The 15,848-nt window shown below is 39.7% G+C and overlaps 1 protein-coding gene across 1 annotated transcript in view; it reads right to left on the bottom strand.

Moving 5' to 3' along the window:
• CRISPLD1 (cysteine rich secretory protein LCCL domain containing 1) overlaps window positions 1-13,559 on the bottom strand; it is a 44,195-nt gene extending 30,636 nt beyond the window's left edge. The window contains exons 1-2 of the mRNA XM_004588060.2: window positions 13,224-13,559; window positions 11,946-12,265 (exon numbers count right to left, since the gene is read on the bottom strand). Of these exons, the coding sequence (XP_004588117.2) occupies window positions 11,946-12,203 (258 nt within the window). The 5' untranslated portion in view covers window positions 12,204-12,265; window positions 13,224-13,559. The remainder of the gene's footprint in view (window positions 1-11,945; window positions 12,266-13,223) is intronic.
• Between the last annotated feature and the right edge of the window lie 2,289 nt (window positions 13,560-15,848).

The raw sequence follows: 15,848 nt of genomic DNA, 5'->3' as shown, positions 1-15,848 counted from the left end.
GGAATGTAAGGCTAGAGAAAGTGGCAGGAATGTTAACAGCAGAGGCAGAGGCATGTACAAAAGGTTGTGAAAGCCAGGAACTTGGGTTGAGGGCAGCAGCCAGCTCTGGGTGGGGAGTTTACACAGGTACGTCATGGTTTAAGTGAGGGTTGGAGGAAGTGTGGAAACTCATGAGAAAACATGGAGGGCACAAGCACTCCCATCTTCAAGGGCAAGCAGGCTTGCCAAGATTCAGTATGAACAAGCCAAAGGCATATGGGATTATGTCACAGACCATCATGTGGAACAGCACTGCTGCCTTTGTTTGTTCAGGTGACACTCGCTTTATCCACAGCACTCTTGATTTACCCTAATCTTGGCTTCTTCTTTACAGGCAGGAATTCTGATGTTCTTATTCTATCTTCATTCAGAGCCACTCCTCCCCCAAAACTTTTGATGATTTTGGTCTCCCCTCTCTAGACAACATCTGATCTCAAACAGTCATTCAGTGTCTTAGTCCTGAACAAGTACTACGACACAAGTTTATGTTTTAGAATCAGTACTTTTACTGGATTACCGATTGTTTGGTTACTTACATCAAGCTGCAATCACATACAGGGGACTATCCATAAACAGAAATGCCCATGGCTATCCCTACCCTTTCCAAATAGCCATTACCTTATTATCTAGTTGTCATCCCTCCCCAGTACTTTCCAACTCTTAAATTCTACTACCTCCTTTACCGCTCACAGAGGCTTTAAAGTTTATCCTTGGCATGGCTGCACTTCAACTGCTCATTACACAACTAAACTGTGTCACTAATCTGGAGATTTCATTTTCCGCACCTCCTGCTTTAGACAGTGGCAAGCCTTGGGAGTCTTACTGTGCAAACTTTCTCATGATTTTATATTTTAAATATTTCATAAAAGTGAGTGAGAAGGAGCTTCTGTTTTTCTGGAAATTTCAGTTATAAGTTGCTGCTTTATAAAAAAGGAGTGGAGTGTGATAGCTGAGGAGGGGAAAATCAACTTATCTGCCTTCTAGAGTCATCTATTCACATTCTGATTAAAACCTTGCTTCCTTCAAAAAAACTCAAAGCCTGGTTTCTCCTTAAAGTGAGGGGACATGACTGCCACATTTCCTGGCAGCTTTTTCAAGCATGCACAACAATTACATCCACTCAGACCCACTGAATTAAAATCTGCATGAGGATTCTCATACACAGTCAAATCTGAGTGCTGTTTGACTACTTATTTCTAACACCCAAGTCATATCTAGTTGCTTTTCTATAATAAACACTTTCTGCTCTTTTGTCAAAATCATTAAAAAAAAACTGTGCATGGCCTAATAAATGAATTGCATCCATACTAACATTTTGTCTTTGAGCGGATGACCTACTAGTAAAGAAATTCTGTTTCCATCTTTTCCTCAAAAGTTGACTTAATCACACTTACTGATTGCTACCTAATCAAAACAAGAACAAAAGTGATGGGGCTGGCATGGTGAGGGAACAAGCTAACCTTCCTGAAACACTGTCATACTATATGGTGTCAATTATATTCTCAGCTGCTTGATGGTCAACCCAGCTATCTGCTAATGGCCCACTAAAGCACAGAGGTTGGCCCAAGGCCTTGGGCCCGTGTACTCATGTGGAAGACACAGAAGAAGCTCCTAGCTCCTGCTCCTGGATTCAGACCAACGCACTTTTGACTTTTGCAACCATTTGGGAAGTGAACCAGTGGATGGAAGATCTCGCTCTCTGTCTCTCTATGTCCCTCCCCCCAGTAACTCATCAAAATAAAAAGTAAATCTTCAAAAAAATAAAAAAGAACAAAAGTGAGATTCATTGATCATAGTTCCAGTTATCTTTGGCATTTCCATAATGAAATTTTATAGCTACTATAAAATCACATATATTTAATACTGTGTATACAATATGAAGCTCAAGCACACTGTTTGGCATGTTTCTGTATCTTACTGGGCTCGTTATCTAGTATCTGAATCATTTAAAAATCAATCCATAAACTAACATGTGTTTACCATCTGTGTCTTTTTCTACAGACTTCCCAGCTAAGTAGTTGCACTAAAAATCGAAAAGGCGCAACCATGAGAAGTGTATTGATGGAGCTGTGTGACCAAAGGCAAACCAGAGGAGACAATGCTACTTTAAACCTGACTTTTGGCAGAAACTAGACACATGACAGTAAACTTCCTCCTCCTCTGAAAACACTTACGTAATTATACAGCCTTGAAACAAGCAACCTTAAACTGTTCAAAACCTTCCATATATCTGACAAGAAATATTTATTTACATTATCTTTCAAAGTACTACCTTTTTTAAACTATTTATATAAAGTGAATAAATGTCATGCATTGCACAGTACAGCTTTAGGAGTATGGGGCTACTTCCCACTCTATGCTCCCTCCTGCCCGCATCCGTTCATGCTCCTTACTCCTTATTTATTCTTCCTGACTTTCACAATTTCACTTCACAATCTCCCCATTAGGTAAAGATAATAACACAACATAAGTAGTAAACAAACAGACACACAAACAAAAAAAACTTAGTATTCCTCAGGAGTATACACATAGGCTATACAAAATAATCAAATCCCAAAATGTCAATCTCACTCCTATAGTTTACTTTTTTGTACTCTGTGTATCAGTTATCACAGTTCAGGAAAAATATATGACCTTTGTCTTTTTGGGACTGGCATATTTCACCAAGCATAATGATTTCCAGTCAGATCCATTCTGTCGCAAAGAAGCAAGATTTTATTCTTTTCATGACTGAGTAGTATTCCTTCTCCAGTGATTAGTTTATGGACATTTGAATTGATTTCACTATCATGAATTGAGCTGCAATAAATATGTGAGTACAAGTAACTCTCTCATATACTGATGCCATTTAGTTTGGAAAAATTACCAGGACTGTGATGGCTGAGTCATATAGTGGGCCTACTTTTAGAGATTTGAGCTATCTAAACACTGTCTTCCATAATGGTTGCATCAGTTACATTGCCATCAAGAGAGGACTCAGGCACTTTTCTTCCCCATTCTCACTAGCACTTTTTTTTCGGACTCCCTCCTTTCTTGGTCACTCAATTTCAGCTGATGGAATTTTACAGTTAACTGGAAAAACAAAGGCATCCACTTGAAAACTTCTGTCAATTTTCAAAAGCCTGAATCTCCTGCTTTGAGTTCTTTATTACAATGAATGAACTGCTTTAGTAGTACTACTTCCTACCTCCTATGCTAAGTGCTTTCTCATCTTTTCCCTTCAAATCAACCTATAAACACACTCTCTCAAGCACAAGAACAAAACGATAACAAAAAGCAAAGTTTCCCATCTTCTCCTTTGTAACTACCCCATTTCTGTGATTATCATATTTAGGGGTTAGTTAACTTTTCCACTCCCTAACATCCCTTTCTTTTTTTACTTCTTCATAAGGTCTTCATGAGTTCAGAGTCTTCAAAGCCACTGAGATTACTCTCAACATGGTCACCACCGATGATCTCTGTATTGATAAGTCCATTGTTGAATCTTCATGTAATGTAGTTTTTCAATGACATTGAAAAAAGTTTCCTTCTCCCTGCTGAACATTCTTTTGGCTTCTGAGACATGAGTGTATCCCATCTTCTCCTCCAAACTTACTGACCATTTGTTCTTTTCCTTTTTGCTTCTTTGCATCTTCTCATCTTCTTTCTGTTCAACCCTCCCCCAACCCACAGTGTTTTAGTCCAGGCTACAACCTCTGTCCATTTTCCCCTTGGAGGATATTTCCCAGTCAGTTTGGGACAGGTAGCTTCTAATAACATTTACAGGATATCCATGTTTTTATAGTGAATCTCATTTCCCACTATTAGTAGTAACTGAGCTATGACATTTCAAACTACTATTAGCCAAAAAAGTAAAACTCCTGATTTCATTCTCACTTTGTCCTTTATCTCTTCCTGTCTTAACAAATGCTTCAACAACCCAAATGCCAGCAATTGTCATGGATGAGTCAGGCTGAAATCTCTAAGAGCCCAGAACTCAAACCACTTCTCTCACTTGGTTGGCAAAGGCTCAAGTCTTTTGAGTTATTAGCTGCTGTCTACCAGGGCACACATTGGCAGGAAGCTACAGTCAGAAATAGAGTTAAGATTTAAATTCAGACATATGGTTTGAAATGCCAGAATCCCAATTAGCATCTCAAACACTGTGCCAAATGCCCACCATCCATCCCACTCTTGAACAACTGCTGGATCCATACACGGCCACCCAAACCATATTATCAGTTCTCTTGTAGCCTCCATATTGTTTTACATGTCATAAAATTATCAAAAATGCAATTATTTTATTTAAGCTTTCTTTATATGCAGCACATAACAACTGGTCAGCCTTTCTGCATTCATTTAGTTTCCAGGCCATCATGCTTTCCTGGCTTTCTTTTTAACTGATAACTAGATAAGTCACCCTCCTCACTTCTCTACCCTTGAAAAGGCATTTGGCACTTATTTTTAAACATCTGTGCATTTACTCCCTAGATAATCTCATGTCTCTTCATGATGGAAAGTGCTGTATTAATGCTGATCATTTATAGCTTTATGTTCAACATTAGACTACATGTATCTGACTGCATAGTTGACAAGTGCACTTGAATATGTAAGTTAAATCTTGGAGTTAGTATACCTAAAACTGAGCTAGAGTATTCACCAAAAGCTATTCTATCTACATTCCTCCTTTTCTTAGAAAGTGAGAACTCGACAGGTGCCACAGTGCCCCAGGCAACAGCTATACACAACATTCCACATTCAAAAACCTATCCACTAGACTATTGTTCTATTTTGCTTCTCAGACTTAAGCTTTCATCATCTTTTTTGACGGAGAGTGAGGAAGAAGATTGGGTTTTGGAAAGGAAGGGGATAGTATTTGGAAAACAGGAAGCATCTTTGTTCTGAGAATTAGCAGCTAGAAGCTTTGCCTCTTCTAATCTCTAGCGAGAGTGTTGATAAATTAGCAAGAGGAAAGGAGTGATTTCTGGAATATCTATAACCACTCTGGAAGCCCCTGCATGTTAAAGGGATCTGGAATCTTTCCCACTGACATATAAACAAGAGCGGAGTTGCCCAACAGTCTTTAAAAACTACAACCAAGGCTTGGATGAGTTTGGACATTGCACAGATGCAGGAAATCCCAACCTATTGTTGCTTGGGTGGCCAATTCAATTTCATTAATATTATACCAAGTTTCCTTGAGTGTTTCAAGATGACTGTACTAATTATAATGCTTTATACTTATATGCTTACTATTTCTTGCTATTAATAGCCACTACCCCCTCCTAGTCAGTGTCCACTGTAAGATTACAGCAAAGATTACTTCACTCTCTGCTTAGACTCTTGCTCCTCATCTTAATGTTTAACATACATTCTCAGTCAAACAAAAATGATCCTGGAAGAAGATAAAATCATACCTTCCTTTATTCATACACCTACATTCCACTTTAATCACTAAGTAATGAGAGTCTTTACCATGACCTGTATCTGTCTCTGAAGATTAAATCTCTGACTTCAATCCCCACAATTCCTCCCTTGCTCAGTCTCTGTCAGTAACAGGGACCCCTTGCTGAGTAGGTTTGGGGCCTTCACAATTGCTCCAATTGCAGTAACTGGCTTATGATTAACTTTAACATCTGCCAAATGAAGAAATGAATAAACATACTTTCCCTGGCTCTGGATGTTCCATTTCCCTATAGAAACTGCATCCTTTCTCATATCTTCCTTAAGCTTAAGCATGTTTATGCAGTTTACATTTACAGGGAATCACTCTCCCAGAACTCCAGGGTAACTGCCAAGTTCAAAAGAATTTAGGTTGTAACTCTTGGGAGTTGCTACCTACAGTGCAATTTCCAAAACAAAAAAAAACAAAGCAAATGTCAACGACTAAGGAAAACAAATATTTCAAAATGTTCAGTAAACATCAAAATTTTGTGTAAAAAGATAATGAACAACTTTATTGTAGCTAAACAACATTATTAAAGAATACTAAAAAATTAAAGAAACAATTCTAAATTTGGAATAAAGAAATCCTGTTACCTTTGCTAATGACAATAGTCTGAACCAACAGAGAGATTTCCTGTTGCTTTACTGGAATATAGATATGGTACATTAATAAAAGATAAAACATTCATTTTTTGAAAGTCTTCAGAGAAGTGCTGCTTGACAGACATATAAAATCACTGTTCTAGGAATCAAGAGTTGCAACAATATATTAATGGAAGCTAATTCTGCAACTTATAGTGAGATTAAAAAATAATGTGAACACTGAACTCTAAATAAATGACCAATGGGGTCATCATCTCTTAATCTGCAGCTATTCTGCATTCATGCTATTGATGGCAGTGTCAGGAAATATAACTGAATGGGAATAAGCAGAGTAACAAACTGACGTTTTTACATCCCAGAGCAACATGCATCTAACCAATCAACTAGCCGCCAATATCCACTGTCTGGAGTTACCTGTTCTGAAACACAACAAATAAAACAACAACAACAGAACCTGATTTTCAATTTTCACCATGGCTTTGTAGAATCTAAGTGACAAACTGAAATGAAACCACTCTTCCCAGCAATATGCCTCAAAGGCTGAGAGTACCACCAGGTGTTTGGCTCACAGCTACTGGTTGCCTAGCAAAAGAATGTGTACTCAGATGTATTTTGCTTTACGTGTGGAAAACTGTTGTGCAAAGACTCTGCCCATATCCTGACCCAGATGTGAGGTGAGAATAAGCATGCGTGGCCAACCAACACTCCTCGCAGAATATCTGCCAAACATGGAAAGAGTACTTAACAGTGGAAAATGGTGGTTTTGTATAATTTGCCCAAATGTCCTGGTTGCTAAGGTACATGCTGGGTTTAAATATACTTTAAGAGTAAACTATCTTAAATTTTAATCAACTTACAATATCTTTACAGGCCCAGTTAAATTTTATGACAAATGGTAATCACCCAATAATTTTATTAATAAAATTGTAAAACATTTGAAAATATTCCCTATAAGCTCCATAAATCTACACTATAGAATATCCTTAGCATCCTATAATATTTGACAAAATAGGGAAAAAGCTGAATACATGAAGCATTCATGTCTTCCTTTCATTTGTTTCTTAGTTCCAATCTCTTACGTTGCTAACATCCTATCTTCCAGAATGTATACCATTTTAATTATCTTTCTTGTCCAACCTCCATATTTGTTTCATATATACTTTTCCTATTCCCCCATCCATCTCTTTATTCAATGCCTATTTATTGAACATTTCGCAATATTCAATCAACAAACATTTCTTAAGTACCTCTTCTATTTACTGGGCAATGGCTTAAAAAATATGTAAAGTGTGCTCCCCATCCTTCCAGCAGCTGAAAGACATGGAATGAAAAGCAGAAGTAACTTTTCACTGCAACAAAATTCTGATATTATATATCAACTACAATAAAGTACTCCAGGCACGAGACGGCAGAATGGATATGCCCATGAAAGTCTTACCGGGAGACGATGTATGAGTTTAGTCTTGAGGATGAGTTTCTTAAGAAGAAATAGGATGCAAAGGCACTGAATACTCAAGGGTGTTCAGGAATCTGAGGGGCACATCCATCATCAGAAGAGGGAATAGGATACTGGCAGCCCAAGTTCATAGACACACAAAGTTGAAGGCAACCGTGCCAATTAGACTACAGTTGTTTCTTTTACAAGCTAACCAAGGTGGCTTAGACTTGTGAGCAGCCAAGCTGAACTTTTGTGCAGCTGTATGACCAACACAGATTAATTTGAGGGGAAATTCAGCTTTAGTAATAGCAAACTGGGTAGACTAACTAAGAAATAAAGCAGGAAGAGACTGGAAACTAGGCTGCTGGCTGCAAAGCTGTGGTACCAACATGATGTGAGGTAATGAGCAAAGACTAGGGATAAGACAGAGCAGATTCAAAAACATTCCTAAGGACTCTCTAGGATTTTAAAAATAATTGTGTTTGCAAGCCTAATAATGGGTAGCAGAAGTTGAGTATGTCCCCCATTTTCTCCTTATTTTTTTTCTTCTTAGAGGGACCTTGACAGATGTTCATTATATTCCCTGAGAAAAAATAAATGAAGGAAAATAGATTGTCTAGTTAGGTACAGGAAATGGATAATGCAGTTGGCTGTCTTTTGGATATATTCATCTTGAAATAACCAAAGATACAGGATAGAGACAGATATAGATATAGATACAGGAAATATGAAAATGAAGTTGAGAGAGTTGTGGGACACAGATATAAAATGTTTATCAGGCAATACACAACAATATTTAAAGTCAAAGTTGTAGAAAAGACTGTAGAAAGGGAGAACTGTAAAAATCCAAAGCTGTGACATTCACTCCTAAGAAAGGAGCAGGAAACAATGACATGGGAATGAAAGAACCAACTGAGTGGTCTTGAAATTCATGGAAGGAAAATCCCAAAGCAAATGATGCTGTTCAACAGCATCAAATGTCTTGTCTCACATAGCTTCTGCAGATATTTTCCCACCAATTTCACAAGTGAGAGAAACAATACCTAGAATAGTTGCTGTCACAGGCCACATGCTCAGTAAGCAGCAGCAAAGACAAAACATGATGCTCCCTAAGTCCAAACCCAGAATTCCCCATCACCCATAAGCACATTACCTCTTCTGCAACAGCCTCATTGGAAGATCTAACATCTCCGGGTTATCAATTTACCCAAAAATAATGTAGTTTATCTCCAAATTTGAAATGACTAATTCCTATCACTACAATGCATTCCTCCTCTTCCTGATTCTGCCAGTGGCCTGTGGTTAAATCAACCCAACATGCTTCTAGTTTCCTACAACTAACTATCCAGCCAATGCCTGCCCCAATGTGTTTATCAACTCCCCTTCCTCTAATGTGCTCTTGACTCTTCTCTACAATCCATGGTTTCAATTACTTTCATAAATTAGCATCTGCTGGATCTTCTTCATTGATTTGCTCCCACAATCAGGAAGAGTCCACCATTTCGTGGCCCCCTGACATTATTGATAGGAACAAATAATTTTGTGTCATTGCTTACCAGCAATGTTTCAAATGTGTCTATTCCTTCTTGTCAACCTACAAACTCCTCAAAGGAAAATATGCCTTTCTATCTTTAATCTTACAAGTTCAATGATGGTAAGAGAAAAGTAGGGATGTAATATGAATAAGCATGAATCTGGTTTGGCTACCAGGGATTCGACGAAAAGGAGGGAGATTAAGTAATAAGCACACACAAAGTAACTGGATGTCCAAACACACAGTATGGCATATTATATAGTTTTTAAGTGGCCAAAAGTGGTAGCATTTTTCATAGACTGCTGCAGATTTTCCAGGCAACAATTCTTTGGCCAGTTCTAATTTTGTTTTCTTAGAATCCATTTTAAGTAACTATTTGAATGAACTATAATTTTAAATAATTCATCAATATCTTTTCTTTTACTGCTTCAAAACACATTAATCAAAAAATAGTATTATCTTTTAGACCTCCTCATAAATGTGTATTCTAGAAAGGTATTCCACTGTAAACTGTTGGCCAGTGAACACGCTTCTCTGCAGTGTGGAATAGCCAAGACACGGCTCCAGGGTTAATAGTATCTAATGGCAACACAACATAAACCCTGGCTGGATTTTGAATCTGCATTTCAAGGTTAGAATGAAGCCAATGAAGCTAAAAAGAAACTCATGTAAACATCCCAGACCAGACATCATATAATAGACAGTTATTATTTCTGTAGGCAGTCATGAGCACGAATCACTGAACTGTTCTTTCATGATTTCCAGATTACTTAAAATACAAATATGCTCAGGTTTCTTTCTGTGGGTTTGAACTCCCAAGTACTTCTTTGTTGTAAATAGAGAGCAAGTAAGTCTCTATCCACATGGTTCCAGAGGTCTTCCTGGAAAGCTTCCCCACCTGGCACTTTCTGTTGAAAGGGTCACATGTAAAGGAGCCATAGGGTTTTCTCACCTGGCAAAAACAGCTGAAAACACTCAAAATCAGAAGTGGAAAACATTACAGATATCATATCCTGCACATAATTTGGGGAAAAACTACTCATTTCCTCAGAGGTTGTAATAAACATTGCACAGAAACAGATCTAGTTTTTTATAAGAAGACTTCAAATATGTCTTGAAAAAATAGGCCTGAAAAAAAAGTTTATTTTGGTACAAAAATTTCAAAATCCATGGATAGTTTTTTCTTCACAATATGCATTTACATGAATGTTTGGACGACCCCTCAGATGAACAGATTTCTTAACTTCTGTATCAAAATAAGCTTGTCTTTTCATTTTTAACAAATTTTTAGAAGTACCCTCATATGATGTAATAATAGTCCTAAGCACAGCAAATATGCCTAAAAATGAGATACGATTCATTCACGTTATCTCATTTAATCTTCACAGCAAACATTTGAGGCAAGGGCATGTGGTAAACACAAGGAAACTCAAAATTCACACAGCCAGTATGGCTCCATGCTAGAACTTAAAGCCTCACTGACTGATTCCCACAGCCCAGTACTTCATCTGCAAGGTCTCTGAGGAGTAAATTTTTTTTCACATAAAAGTTAATACGTTTCCATATTTTCTGATGGGTTATGGACAACTGGAGTTAATGTACTTAACAAGAACTACTCATTAAAAGTACAGAAATACAGGCCAAAAAACAAGAAAACTTAAAATGCATTAAAAGTTACCATATGCTTTGTGCAGGTTTTTGGCTTAGTGGTTAAGACACCTACATCACATACAAAAGAACCTGGGTTCTGCTCTCAGCTCAGGCTCCAAATTCAAACAAGGCAGCAATATAGACCCTGGGAGGCACATGATGGCGCAGAGTCATGCCCCTCCCACTCGAATGGGAGCCTTGGATTGAGTCCCCAGCTCCTGGCTCCTGCTAGGTCAGCTTGTGGAAATCCAAGGAGCGATCTGGCCAATGAGAGCTCCCTGTCTCTTTCTCAATCTCTCTCTACCTCTCAACTGAATATTTAAGAAGTAATTCTTGTCTGGCAAGATACTCAAAAGATAACTATCATTTCCAATGCTAATTCAACACTGTCTCCAGCCACTACTTAATTTAAGGCCTTACTAGCTCATTCTCCATTCACTGGCATAATATGCTTTCAGAAGTTTCATAAACATAGAGGTTATGATGTAATATGCTAATGAGTCAAATGCTGATAGTCTTAAAGAAGTAATTTTGTTACTCAAATTTTCTAATTTACTCTAAGGGTAAGTTTAAGTTGATTAAGGATAAATTGTGCATTTTCAATTAACCCTTTACCCAGGCTTATTTTCATCCTTCAGAGTTTACAAATTAGGGATCCAGAAAAAAAAATTGTTAAAGTTCTCTAAGATAAAGTGAGCACAGAAGTGTACCCTGTACAGGAAAGGGAGAAGACTAAGTGCCCAAGTCCCAGGGCTACAGGCGCATGCTCCTTTACAGTCACTTAACATGTCTGCAGGAAACGGGGACCACCGGAAACTATCTATACCAGAACTCGAGAAAGCTTCTTTAAATTCGTTCTGAATCTTCCACATCCACCTTGCACAAGAATGTCCCATGAGGACTGAGAAAGCAACTGTTCCAAGTCATGTCAAAGTAAATGTAAGAGCTGCTCAGAAGGGTCAGTAGTTCAGCCGATTTTGAGCACCCAGTAGGCATACTGCATCTATGGGCACTGAGTTTCACTGTAAAGTTCAGAGTTTTTTGTTTGCTTTCCACAGAGCTCTTAGAAATAACAAGAATACCAAGTAACAAAAGAATATGCAGAGGAAAATTCTGTCAGAGTAAACCTTTTCTTCAAAGTTCATGGAGGCCAACTGGTTAAACAGGGAAGACAACATGAAGGAATTTAACCATAGGGGCTGCTGAAAATATCAGTAAGCAATTCTTTCCCGCATAGCACATAATGAACTTCCTTACCATATACTCCATATTAGAAGCCGTCGGATACACCTGACTTCGTAATTTATTATGAAGGTCCAAGATACTTTGCATGTCATCGTCCGTGATGGCCCTCTTCCCTCTTTGCTTGGCCGTCCACCACTCCCCGTCCTCATTCGTGTACTTTTCCAACAGCTTCTCAAATAAGGTGCCATTAGGAACCACCATGGCTGGCACTGCTCTAGCCATGAATAGCACTGTGGTTACTCGGAGCCACTCCCGCGCGCTACACTTCATAGTGAATCGCCTCGGGACTTCCCGGGGAAGATCTCCAAGAAACGCTCTTCCACTTCTTTGAGCTATAACGACATGTCACAGGGGCATGGTGAAACTACCGGCAGGTATTTCCCAACAAAAGCAATTACAAGGAGAGCCGCACGCCATAAAACTGGCATCCACTTTTTGAAGGGACTTGTCTCCGACCCATTTTTCCTCCAGACGATTTTTTATAGTACACTGTTTTCACCAACATACTATCCAAGAGGATGAAATAAATTGCTAAAGTAGCCCAGAAGGGCCAAAACTTAAAAATAACTTCTAAATTACAAGAATTTAAATCTCTATACATTATCTGTAGTCTACATGTGGTATTACCTATCTGGCATGATAAATTTCCATATACAGGTCCCTCTTTTTTCTTAGAGAAATTTAAGGTATCATTTTGTATTTCAAGCACTATTTTATTCCAGTGTGCATCTCTGGTTCACATTCACAATGTTCACAGCATTCTACAACTAAAGGGGAATACTCTAAAACAACTACAGAATGCTACCCAGCCTTTGTATCCACAGGGACGGCTGTAGTGGGCCCAATCAAATACTGCCAAAAAATAACTGAGGTCAGGGAAAACTCTTCTTTTCTTCAGCGCAAGGAAAGACCCCCACCATTTTTGGCAAAGTTCGAGTAAACCTGTGGTCTGCAGTCCACAGCGCAGGCAAGAATATGCAGAGGAACTTTTAGTTCCTGGCAACTTCTACTTCTACCTGCGGCGCACATACTATTCAAGTAGCACAGTTGGCGGCTAGGTGCACAATGCTAGCCTAACTCAAATGAGAAATGCGTGGCAAAGCGAGGTGGTGAAAGCCACAGCCACTTCTAAGAGCAAATCCCTGCACATTCCAAGCGGCCCAGACACCTTCCGGGCTTATTTACTACAAGCTGCCCCCACAACTCAACATACACCCACATTTTTTCGTGATGGGAGCCAGAGAAAGGTGGCAGCTAGAGCACTCGGCACCATCTGAGAAAAGTCCTTACCTCTCCAGCGCAAAGCTCCCTAGAGAGCCGGGAACCTCCGCAGCCGCCCAAGCCTCCACCCACCACTGCACACAGGGTCCAGGTCAGGAAGGAGCAAGGAACTGCGTGTCCAGAGGCGACAAGGGTGCAGGCTACAGCAAGGACGCCAGTCTCTGAGTCTGGGATTCCTTTTCAACCGGGGAAGAAAGGAGGGCACACAGAGCACTTCAAAGGTAGCAGCTGGAGCTCTGACGGAGAGCAGGCTGCCTGTTCAGCTTGCCGAAGTGGACTCCAGTGCCTCTCTAAGCATTATCCGCAGGGTCAGGGGCGGGAATTCGAGAAGGAACTCAGCGGGGACCTTGCTATTCTGTTTCAGAAGGCAGCAGCGGCTTGCAGAGCCAGGAGCCCAGGGCTTCCACCCTCCGGAGAGCTCGCAGGCATTTATTGTGGTCCTTGAGCGCACACGTGACGTGAGCGCCCCTCCTTGCCCACCCGCACCCCACCCCCACCAGTGCTGGCCAGGAGCCCGCGGGCAACACGACCAGCTGCCCGCCCTGCTTCTGCCCTGGCGCAGGGTAGGCTGGGCGCTGGGTCCTTGTGGGCGTGTCTTGGGCCTCAGAAAAGGGGGCGGGGAAGTTGTGGACCCTGCCGTAGGGGGTGTATGCAAGCAGGGCTCCCTTCCCAGCTACTCTTGCTTGCAAAGGTCCTCCCCCTAGTTCTGCTTGGTGAGATGCGGAGATGGCCTCTAACAGCGCTTACGGAAAAAGGAGGTGGTGTTCTGGAAAGCACCGGGTGGGTGTGGATGGGCTGAACACCTGCAGTCTTGGAGACACAGAACTGCGGGAAGGGGGCAGACAGAAAGAGTCTTCCTTTTGTTTTCTCCAGGGCTGCACATCTGTTTCCAGGACCTAGTAGTTAGAATGGAGAAGTTGTGCTGTTTGGCTCCCATAAGCCTTGATGAGGACCAGATGGGAACCACCAGTTCCATAGACTGAATGATAGACAGTTTGTGACCCCGCAGCGCCTGACAATTGAGTTTCCCGCCTTGAGACATAATTAGGCGACACTGTCTTCCCAAAGTGTCTGCAACATTTTTTGTTGTTGTCTAATGACTTATGGAGTAAATACATAGGATACCCTCAACTTCTTAGTTCAGTTTCCCCATGCCTAAGCTGCTACCTGGAAAAGGGAAATCACTAATTTTAAACTAATAAAGACTTATCCTCAGTATAATACTGCACCCATGCACATTTTTCATTTCAAAAGTATTCGTCAAAAATTTATTTGGTTTTGCTTCTCTCCTTAACCTGCTCGTAATCGTGATTTTCTTTATTTCAAAATGCCCATATAAACAGTAGCATGGGCCCAAATATTTTTACTAACAGTCACATCACTCCAACTGTTAGCTGTCTCTTTCCATCATCCCACAACACTTCTTTTTAGTTATCACGCTTAAAAAAATCTCAGCCCTAAGCCTCAGGTGACCATTAACGCTTGTTTCCTCTCTCCCAGCAAAGAAAAGCAACCTGCCAGAAATGTACAAATGAAAGGGTTTGGTGCAAATAACATTCACAGGAAGTATAGGCGTGTCATTTATAACTCTTTGGCATTTTAAGCACACACACAAAAATCATTACATATTTTTTTTCAAGTAATTATTCAGAATTCCCACGCATAAGGTTTGGAAAACAGGCTTTCTCCATGAAAGACTGAAGAAAGACTCCACATTCACAGCAAGTGTTACTATATCATCCTTTACACTGGGTGGATGTAATTCTGATCAGTTTTCCTGTAAACCTGAAAAGCATACTGAGAAACTAATAACTACTGAAAGGAATACAGTACTTGAAACATCTCAAAGAGAATTTAAATTGAGATTGTGAAAAGGGATTTAAGTTGATGAGGGAATGAAGCGCACTCAGAAACATTTGAATGGTTTGTTTATAAACCTTTCTATACAATGAACAGATAGGACCACATAAAGATTACAAGAAAACAAAATTTGTTGTTAAGGTGTTAATCGCCAACCATTTTTTCCTAAGCAAAAAAAAAAATGGACAAAGAAATATGTATCATTGAACGTAGTGTTTGTTAGTTTCAACACAATCACCATGCTGCAAATATTCTGAAGTGTAAAGATCAAACACAATATTCTTGAGCATTCAGATATTGTTTCCATTTTTAAATGTTGAGAAATCTCTGGGTGAACATAGGGAAAATGTTTTCACTCAAAACTCATACAAAAATGCCACTTTATGCTTATTATTTGCTCTTTAAAAGAATTTTATTGGAAAGGCAGATCAGATTTACAGAAAGATTCTCCATCCACTGGTTCACTCTCCAAATGGCCACAATGACCAGAGCTGAGCATGATCATGATTAGCACTATTACTTTCCTGTGGCATATGCCATAGCTTGCCTAACCAATAACCAGATTTCTACTTCTTATTTCCTACCAATCTGCTAGCCTCAGGTTTACCAGGTTGATCACATTCTCACATGTTGTCTATGTAGCATCCTCAAGAGGTACATGTTCATGAGGCAAAGCCAGTCTTCACACACCATTCTGCACGACAGTGGCAGATTCTGCATGGACATGTTACACAACTCTGGCTTTTGAAAAGACAGAAGATGTTAACTTGAGCT

This window comes from Ochotona princeps, chromosome 9, assembly GCF_030435755.1.
Source record: "Ochotona princeps isolate mOchPri1 chromosome 9, mOchPri1.hap1, whole genome shotgun sequence".
Classification (NCBI taxonomy): Eukaryota; Metazoa; Chordata; class Mammalia; order Lagomorpha; family Ochotonidae; genus Ochotona; species Ochotona princeps.
This window is presented reverse-complemented; position numbering and strand designations above follow the sequence as displayed.